At 41.9% G+C, this 10,175-nt stretch overlaps 1 protein-coding gene across 1 annotated transcript; it reads left to right on the top strand.

Moving 5' to 3' along the window:
- Positions 1–7,599: 7,599 nt before the first annotated feature.
- On the top strand, positions 7,600–9,856 carry LOC147880115 (multicopper oxidase LPR1 homolog 1-like). Its single transcript, XM_087371860.1, has 3 exons — positions 7,600–7,835; positions 8,063–8,149; positions 8,244–9,856. The coding sequence occupies exons 1-3, from the start codon at positions 7,656–7,658 to the stop codon at positions 9,705–9,707; spliced, it is 1,731 nt and encodes a 576-aa protein (XP_087227986.1). The 5' UTR covers positions 7,600–7,655; the 3' UTR covers positions 9,708–9,856.
- Positions 9,857–10,175: the final 319 nt, after the last annotated feature.

Here is a 10,175-nt window from a genome sequence, read left to right as displayed (position 1 = left end):
CATTCTTATTTCTTGTTGATGCAAAATCGTCACTAGGAAGTGACTGTGTGGTCAAATACCACTTTCGTCAGTTTTGCAAATTTGCCCTTGTGAGGCAGAAGTGGTTTTTGCAGTGACAGAATATTTTTGCAGTGTTCTGTAATGGCATCTGATGCTCTTTCATAAATAGTCATTGAAAAGCTTGACAAGAACAACTTCCAAGCATGGAAGTTTAGAATGAAAATTTTCCTAAGGGAAAAGGCTATTGGGAGTTCATTACTAGAGCTGAACAAGAACCAGTTATTCCTAATGTTCCCAATCAACAGGAGTTACAGGCATTTAAAGGATGGCATGAGAGATACAGAAAAGTTATGTACTGGCTGTCTATTTGTATTTCAGATTCTATGATTCTGCATATTCAGGATGCAAGCACGTCGAAGGAGGTGTGGGATACTTTGACAAAAATATATAGCACAAATACACAAGCCAGGAAAATGCAGCTCAAGTAGGAGTTGCATAATGTGTAGAGGGAAAATATGAGCATCAATGACTACCACATGAAGGTGAAGAAGATTGCTGATGCACTTGCTTCCATTGGGTCGCTAGTGGAAGATGATGATTTAGTTTTTGTGACCTTGAATGGTCTAAGAAAGGATTATGCACAATTCTGGACATCCATTGCCATCTGTGAAAAATTTCCTGATTTTGAGGAGTTGATTGCTCTTCTAATTTTTGAAGAGCACAGAAATGGTGGTGCATCTTCTTCAGGAGGAACTTCAAAAGAAACTGTATTTCACTCGAATGCTGGAAGAGGTAGAGGCACAGGTAGAGTAGGCTGATCTGGAGGCTATGGTAGAAATCAGAATATGCAGCAAATTCAAGAAAACCAATCCTATGGAGGAGGACATGGTAACTTTAGAGGCAGGGGGAGCCAAAGAGGTCGTGGTGGATGGCAGAGAGGCCAAAATGCAAATAGCAATGTTGAATGCTACTACTGTGGTAAAATGGGTCATATGGCTAAAGACTACTATAAAAAGCAGAATGACATTATGAATGGAAAATTGCAGCAAGGCAATTATGCATCCTCTAGTAGACAGGGTGGTGACAGAAATGAGCATTTGTTTATGGTGCAGCACATGACCAATTGTGTGACAAGTGCAAAAGAAAGTGATGATGTGTGGTATGTTGACTCAGGTGCATCAAACCACATGACAGCTCATGCAGAATGGATGCAGGATGTAAGGAAAATGGAAAGATCAGGATTTGTGGAGACTGGTGATAATACTGCACATCCTATTGTGTAGATTGGTAAAATTCCTTTGTCTATGTAGGATGGGAAAAAGAAATACATGTCTGATTCCAAATCTTGTTTTCTTTCAGTAAGCTTCTAAATTGATTCTTCCAATTCATGTTGCTCCAAGTCCAGTGCATGCACTTTGTCATTGAGTTCTTTGTTTTGCAATTGAAGATCTTGTATACTATTATGCATTGCCACAATAGTAATATTTCCCAAATGTGCAAGTTCTTCTGCTTGGGCTCTCTAAACGAGATTTCAAGAAAGAAAGAAAACTCACCTCTTTTTTCTGTATTTCTCTTCCTTCTCTTTCTCCTTGTCTCCTCAATCTCCTCCTTTCCTTGTCTCCTCAATCTCCTCCCTTCAAGAAGTTGCTTTTGTAATCTCCTCCTTCCACTAACATCTTATTTGAAAAAATGGGTTGTTTTCTCTCTTTTGTAGGGCCAGTCCACTACACTGAGCGGGACATACTATGTCAGGTAAGTGCTTCCTCTTTTTTCCATTTATTATTTTAGTTATTTGCATTGGCCTGCAGCTAGTGCCTTAAGCGCTAGCTACAGTGATGGGCGTAGGAACCCTCTCTTCCCCTAAAACTCTTTCCTTCTTCCCCCTTCTCTTATTCTCTTTTTGCCCCCTTCTCTTTTTTCCCTCTTCTCTTATTCTCTCTTTTCCCCTTCTCTATATCCCCCTTCTCTCTTTTCTCTTCTCTCTTTCCTTACCCTCTTATTCTCTATTTCCGCATAGCATGAGAACATGAGCTTCTCTCTTTCCTCTTATGCTTCCCCCTCATCTCTTTCCCCCTTCTCTATTTCCCCCTTCTCTCATTTGCATAAGCTCATGCTCATGCATGAGCATAAGCATGAGCTTATGCTTATGCATGAGCATGAGCATGAGCTTATGCTAATGCTTATGCTTAAGCATTAGCATAAGCATAAGCTCATGCTTATGCTCATGCATGAGCATGAGCTTATGCTTAAGCTCCCCCCTTCTCTATTTCTCTATGCTTATGCATGAGCTTATGCGGAAATAGAGAAGGAGAGAAGCATAAGCTCATTCTCTCCTCTATTTCCGCATAAGCTCATTCTCTATTTCCACATAAGCTTATGCTTATGCTTCTCTCTTTCCCCTTTCTCTCTTTCCCCCTTCTCTATTTCCCCCTTCTCTCATTCTCTATTTCCGCATAAGCTTATGCTTATGCATGAGCTTATGCGGAAATAGAGAATGAGAGAAGCATAAGCTCATGCCTAGCCTTCTCTCCTTCTCTATTTCTGCATAAGCTCATTCTCTATTTCTGCATAAGGTTATGCTTATGCTTCTCTCATTCCCCCTCATCTATTTCCCCCTTCTCTATTTCCCCCTTCTCTCATTCGCATAAGCTCATGCTCATGCATGAGCATAAGCATGACATGAGCTTATGCTTAAGTTTCCCCCTTCTCTATTTCTCTATTTCCGCATAAGCTTATGCTTATGCATGAGCTTATGCGGAAATAGAGAATGAGAGAAGCATAAGCTGATGCTTATGCTTCTCTCATTCTTTATTTCCACATAAGCTCATTCTCTATTTCCGCATAAGCTCATGCTTATGCTTCTCTCATTCCCCCTTCTCTATTTTTGCATAAGCTCATGCTTATGCTTCTCTCTTTCCCCCTTCTCTATTTCCCCCTTCTCTCATTCGCATAAGCTCATGCTCATGCATGAGCATAAGCATGAGCTTATGCTTAAGTTTCCCCCTTCTCTATTTCTCTATTTCCACATAAGCTTATGCTTATGCATGAGCTTATAGAGAATGAGAGAAGCATAAGCTCATGCTTATGCTTCTCTCATTCTCTATTTTCGCATAAGTTCATTCTCTATTTCTGCATAAGCTCATGCTTATGCTTCTCTCATTCCCCCTTCTCTATTTCCGCATAAGCTCATGCTTATGCTTCTCTCTTTCCCCCTTCTCTATTTCCCCCTTCTCTCATTCTCTATTTCCGCATAAGCTTATGCTTATGCATGAGCTTACGTGGAAATAGATAACTCATGCTTATGCTTCTCTCATTCTCTATTTCTGCATAAGCTCATTCTCTATTTCCGCATAAGCTTATGCTTATGCTTCTCTCATTCCCCCTCATCTCTTTCCCCCTTCTCTATTTACCCCTTCTCTCATTCGCATAAACTCATGATCATGCATGAGCATAAGCATGAGCTTATGCTTATGCTTATGCTTAAGCTCATTCTCTATTTCCGCATAAGCTTATGCTTATGCTTCTCTAATTCCCCCTTCTCTATTTCCCCCTTCTCTATTTCTGCATAAGCTCATGCTTATGCTTCTCTCATTCCCCCTTATCTCTTTCCCCCTCATGCTTCTCTCATTCTTATGCTTATGCTTCTCTTTCCCCCTTCTCTATTTCCCCCTTCTCTCATTCTCTATTTCTACATAAGCATAAGCATGAGCTTATTCTCTCTAACTCTTATTCTCTATTTCCCTCTTCTTCCTCTTCTCTTTCCTTTCTCTCTTCTTTCCCTCTTTCCTTTCCCTCTTCTTTCCTTTCCCTCTTCTTTCTTCTTGCCTATGCCTATGCCTATGCCTATGCTTATGTTTGTTTTTTTGTTTTTTGTTTTCGTGTTTGTGCCTATGTTAGACATGGGATCACGTCGCTCATCCGATGAGTATGGACAGCCTCGCAAGAGAAGAGCTCATGATCTTTATGCTCCAGAGGACTTTGATTCCTCTCAGGCGACTACCTCGAGGACTACCCCTGGTCCGACTCCTCTCGGACCTAGCACTACGACTACCCCTGGTCCGACTCCTCTTCCATGTAGCACTGCGACTACCCCTCGGGGAACTCCTTTGCTAGCCACGCATGGCTTTGTTGGGAGTCTCGACAAGTTTGTAGCGCAGATGAGCGATGAGGAGGCAGCGAGATTCTTCTCTCTGCTATCTCAGAGGACCTCAGCAATTCCCTCCCCTACACCGACGGGTGGACGTACTGCCCAGTTGTCCCCTCGTGCCCCTTCGACTGCGGGATCATCACCTGCGCATGCCTCTCGCAAGGGAAGGAAGAGTAGGACGGGCGGCTCATGTTGTGCTTACTCGGGAGATGTAGACGAGTTAGCACACTCACACTCCTTTAGGTCTCCACTTGGTCCGGAGACACAATATCAGTCAGGTCCCTTTCCCTCTCCTACTCCCACTGCTACTTCTCGCTCCGGAAGCGCTCGTGCAGCTTCCACTCCTTCAGACTCTGCCATCGTCAGTCCTCCTTACTCATCAGGGGATCTCTCCTATCAAATTACATCTGTCGAAGAGATAATAGAAGATAAAAAGGGCAAAGCAGTGATGGCCGCCATGAGGAGGTTGATGAGTCATCACTTCAAGAGCGGCATAAAAGTGAAGTCTTTGGACATTTCAAAGCTTTTAAAGCTATGGTTGAAAATCTTCAAAGTACTGATCAAGGGGAAGAAAGAGAGGATGCTAAGAAAGATTTTTGAATGGTTGCATCACGCAGCAGCAATAGAAATTGTTAGTATCGACCATGCTCATCCCATGAAAAGCACTAGACTCAAAGAAGCAAAATATGGCATTTGAAAGGCACAAAAAGCTTTGCAATTACAATGCCACAAACAAAACGATGGGGGTAGATGTGCCAAGTCTACAAAGCCTATGCAATCAAGAGGGTGAAGAAGCTAAGGGTGCCCATAGCAACATGTAGGCTTGCATCCATAATTGATGTTGTCTCTGCTCTTACCACCGCCATTGCCATTGCTTCTTATTTATATTACTTGAAGAAGATCAAGGAGCAAGAAGAGTGCAAGAGATGGTGGTATAAATGACAAGGGTAGCAGTGCCAAGCCTACAAAGCCTATGTAAACAAGAGGGTGAAGAAGTTGAGGGTACCCATAGCACCATGTAGGCATGCATCCATAATTGCTACTGTCTCTGCTCTTACCACTGCCATTGCCATTGATTCTTATTTATATTACTTGAAGAAGCTCAAGGAACAAGAAGAGCACAAGAGATGGTGGTATGGTAGCCCATTTTGAGTGAATACCATAAGAATGTGTCACTTGAAACAAGCCCATTGCAACATAGTTTCCCTGTTTGTGCCTCCTTTGCATCCTCTTTTGAGTTTGGAATCAAGAACCAAATATCGTGAATCAAAAAAGAATTGGAAAAATTTTGCAAATTACGTTCCATTGAAGTGAATAATTGCTAAGTCTCATGTCTGAATCAATCAGCCTTGCATCCAAATCAGGAATCAAACAACACGGATCCCTTGCATCCAAATCAGGAATCAAACAACACGGATCAGAAAAGAATTGACATCGAGAATGCCTCATCATGGAAATCTCATCGGAGGGATCCCTGGCTAGAGCAGAGCCCTTCATGTGCAATCATCTAATAGGCAAATCCTACACCCCACTGACCATCAGGTTCGCAACTAATTATGGCCAACACCCGTGATAGGATGACTATTCCATCTACTTTACCCTTGGTAATTCTCACCTCTTCGAAAATCCCCGACATTGATAACGTGCACTATTTTGATAATTTTTGTGCCCAGTCCTTTGTCAGACGCGGTTCTCCTTCAATGGACATTCATTCATTCTGAAGGAACTATTAAAATATGCTATAGGAAGTTTTTTTATGTGCTCTAGAGAAATTGTTAAAATGCATTAAAGATAGTCGATTCAAGAGGCCACAAGGAAGGGACTATCTATATGCATAGGTAGCGCAAGTAGGAGATCATGAAGCATAGTGCAAATATTTCAGAACCTAAGAAAATAATGAAGAGGAAGAGCTAAAGTATTAAAGCAAGATCAATACTTTTAGTGAAGCGTATGGGACCATTCTTGTGTATTTTGCGGTTAAAAAAGTTATTTCAGCCTGATACTTTAGATGATTTGAGAAGCTTTCAAAACCTACTCTAGCACATATTGAGAAAAGAACAAAAAGACATCATAATGATTGATGGTGTGTCTGAAGTTGCCTTGATATATAGAAGATACCCTAGTTCCTACATTGTACCCATGCAAATTTTTGCAAGCTCTAGGGCCACCCATGATCACGAACTCCCAAGAGAAAGTGCCCTCACCATGTTGATCAGTGAGTTTCCCATGATTGTAATGAACTACATTATTCACAACAAACATTATTGAATTGGCAATGTTATTGACTACTACAATTGTTCCCTTGACATAGCCAAAAAGTATGGACAAGGCATTTGCTCGGGGGGGTCACTCATCATATGTAACCCTATCACGTGAGTTCAACAAAAGGATTTTTTTTATTTTTAAAATTTACAGAAATAAATATACATAAGGGACTATTTAAAATAGTTTTGGAAAAAATTTACAGATTTGTATAGAAAAGGGGTACATTTTATTAATGAAATTTTTTACAGATAAGGGACTTTAAATATAGGCCTTGAACACATGTGATATAGAGGGTTTATACATAGTGACCCCCCCGAGGGCATTTGCAAAATCCAATGATCACATATTTGTACACAACCTATTTGTTGAAGCTAGTTACAATTCCAGGTGCATCCAATAGGGCTTTAGGTACTGTAAATGAACTTGTTAACATCCAATAGTTGCTATGTGTAGTATAATAAAATTGTTTCTCTTGCATTAATGAAGAGCATTTACATCAACAGCTTCATCCTAAGCCAAGTCTAACGTGCTAAATAAGTCTATTTCTAACTCTATATCGAGTTGATCTCCTATATATCATCATCATACTCTAGCATTGTACATTCACCAAAGAGTACTTGATCCATCTTCTTCAATAAAGTTTGGTGATTCTTGATGATCGTCATCTTCTTCCTCAATATCGTGATCTCCATCTTCCTCCTTTATGATGTCATTATATGCATCTTCCTCTTGGATCATATTGTGATCTTCACCTTCTTCGCTAGATCCATCTAGATCAATTGGATCCATAATTGCTACTGTCTTTGCTCTTACCACCACCATTGCCATGCTCCTTCACAGAGTGATTCTTCTCCAAAATTATTGTAAAGACTCATCAGTTTGCTTCATACTGGAATCTCTCTTCTTGTTCATTCGTGATTATTATCTTGCTACAATTTTGATCGTGATTGTGAAAGAACACTGTGTGACACATGAACTTACTCATGTACTCACGAGTCCTACTCATGTACTCAGAACTCCTACAAAGGTAAATCAAATGCACGCTCAACATGAAGCACGCTCAATGGACGTCCATCAAATGCACGCTCAACGTGAAGCACGCTCAATGGACCTGAAGCTTGAATGCTTCACCGGCCAGCCTGCATATAAGTCCGCACCTCGATATCCAGATACCAGCATGGCAATGACGACCTCCTCTCGTAAACTTCTCGTAATAGTGCTGCTTCTTAGTGTCGTAGACTCCATGCTTGATATCTCCCTAGCCCTTCATAATCCCCCTCCCCCTCCTCCCGATGCTATCGGAGTTAATTGCTACTATCCAAGCCCTGAGCTCGAGAAGTTCGTGGATCCCCTTCCTTTTCCTGCCACTCTGGATCTCACTCATGGTCGCCCCATCACCATCGGCGCTTACAAGATCACCCAGGTTTGTTTGCGTCTGCTGTGGCACCCCCATTGCCCCGCATGAAACCGAAATGTCGCATATTTTGAAAGGAGTATTCTGATCTTCTAACGTCTTTCATAGCCGTTCTACGCCCACTGCATATATTTCTGTTCCAGCTTCTTTGATCTTCAGTTTTGGCTGACAGGATGACGGCTATGTTGTTTTCATCTATATCGTTTCTTAATTCAAGCACGTTGCTACTGTTGCAGAAACTCCACCGTGATCTTCCCAACACAACGCTCTACGCATTCGGGACGAGCCAAGAGACCGCAACAGTCCCGGGACCTACATTGATGGTAAGGCTGGCATTTATCTGTCGTCCAGACCAAATAGCACTTGTTTACAACATAGAATGTAGAGTGATCAAATTGCTAACATGGATTTCTGCAGGCAAGGAGATATACTCCAGCGCACGTTCGGTGGGAGAATCATATCCCGGACGACCGTCCCTTTCTTCCCTTTCAAACATTTATCCCATGGGCTAATCCTCGCCGAGGAGGCGTTCCCATTGTTGCGCACCTGCACGGGGCGGAGGTGGAAAGCATCTACGACGGCAATCCGGATGCCTGGTTTACCCCGAGGAACGAGACGGGGCTCGCCTTTGTCACACAAAATTACACCTATCTCAACCAGCAGCCCCCTGCAGCTTTGTGGTATCACGACCACACCTTGGGCATCACCCGTTTGAACGTTTTGGCTGGCTTAGCTGGTCTCTACATACTCAATCCCGCAACTGAAGAAGAAGGCCTTTCCTTACCAGTTGGCCTTCCGCTTGTGATGAAAGACCTGGGATTCTACGATAATGGTTCCATCAATCTGCCAGGGCCTGGCGTGATCGGCCCTATTAATTGGTGCCCTGAGTGGTATGACACTTGGCTAGTCAATGGCAAAGCATGGCCATATCTCCTCGTGTATCCCAAGCCATATAGGTTTCGCCTCCTAAATTCCTGTAACGCACGGTTCACCGCCTTGTATCTAAGCCTATCAAACAACATCACCTTGCCCATTCTCCAAATAGGTACCGATGGTGGGTTTCTTGCGGAGCCTTTAAATCTTAGCTCCTTACTTTTGTCCCCTTCAGAGAGAGCAGATATTATTGTCGACTTGTCCACATTTCCAAATGGAACAGAAGTGTTTCTCCGGAACATGGCAGTAGAACCAGATCCCATTGAGTTCCCTGAATTTACTACACCTCAAACCTCCGTTCTCATGAAATTCGTGGTGGTTACGAAAAACGGAACTGAGGAAGGAATAATTCAAGACTTGCAGCGGATCATCAACCAACCACCGTCAGTATTGCTACCAGTTTGTGAGTATCCTCCCCATGATGTTAACAAGGTTAGAGTCTTAATGCTGGCACCTCGCATGGCAGATGGAAGAATTTACCAGTACGTAATCAACAATCGTACTTGGGAAGATCCAGTGACAGAAACTCCCATTGTGGGAAGCACAGAGATGTGGGAGGTCATAAATCGATCCCCCTTCCCACATCCCATTCACATTCACCTTATCCGCTTCCAAGTGCTCAATCAACAATCCTTACTTGATGAAGAATATGCAGTAGGAAATTGTTCGGTACAGTTGCAGTATCCGAATGAGGGTAGTTGCTTCACTGAATATCCCAGAGCCCCATATTTCTATCAACAAGGATGGAAAGACAATGTAATTTTGTGGCCTCACCAAATGATTCGTCTACTTCTTCGGTTCACTAGTTTAGATGAATCTTCATTCCCCTTCGATCCTACAAGTGGCCCTGGGTATGTTTGGCATTGCCATGTAGTACAACATGAGGATCATTCGATGATGAGACCAATTAGGCTTCACTTTGATGAAGCTCATGTGATAGAAAATTAATTATCGTCATCATCAAATATTTTATAAATGATTGGTTATAGACCTCTAATGATGCATGTAAAGCATCTCAACCATTTATTATTAAACATTATAGCTTGTTGCGTTACTCGTTGCATTTTTGCAAATACTAGTAGATTGGCCCATGGGGTAGGCATGGGCTAGGGTTATACTTGAGAGCATTTTTTGTTTTCTTGAGAAGTATGTCACAGTCCATAGTTACAAGCATCATTAAAGTCCAAAGCTTGCATTTTCAAAGATGTTGCACTAAATGTTCACCCAATTTTTTTGTTAGCAAATATTGCTCAAGCTTTCAAGAGAAAAATGATGCTCAATTCATCACATTTTATTTGCAAATATACATGATTGGAAAAAAAATTCAGATTAGAATAGAAAAGATTGCGGATATAGCTACAATACCCATTGAATCATGCATAAAAGAATGTTGAATGAGCCATTCTACCTAGAAGC

This window comes from Dipteris shenzhenensis, chromosome 33 (assembly GCF_047967505.1).
Source record: "Dipteris shenzhenensis isolate YYH24624 ecotype China chromosome 33, Dip_SZ_1.0, whole genome shotgun sequence".
NCBI lineage: Eukaryota > Viridiplantae > Streptophyta > Polypodiopsida > Gleicheniales > Dipteridaceae > Dipteris > Dipteris shenzhenensis.
The sequence above is the reverse complement of the archived record's forward strand: the minus strand, read 5'-3'. Positions and strand labels throughout refer to the sequence as shown.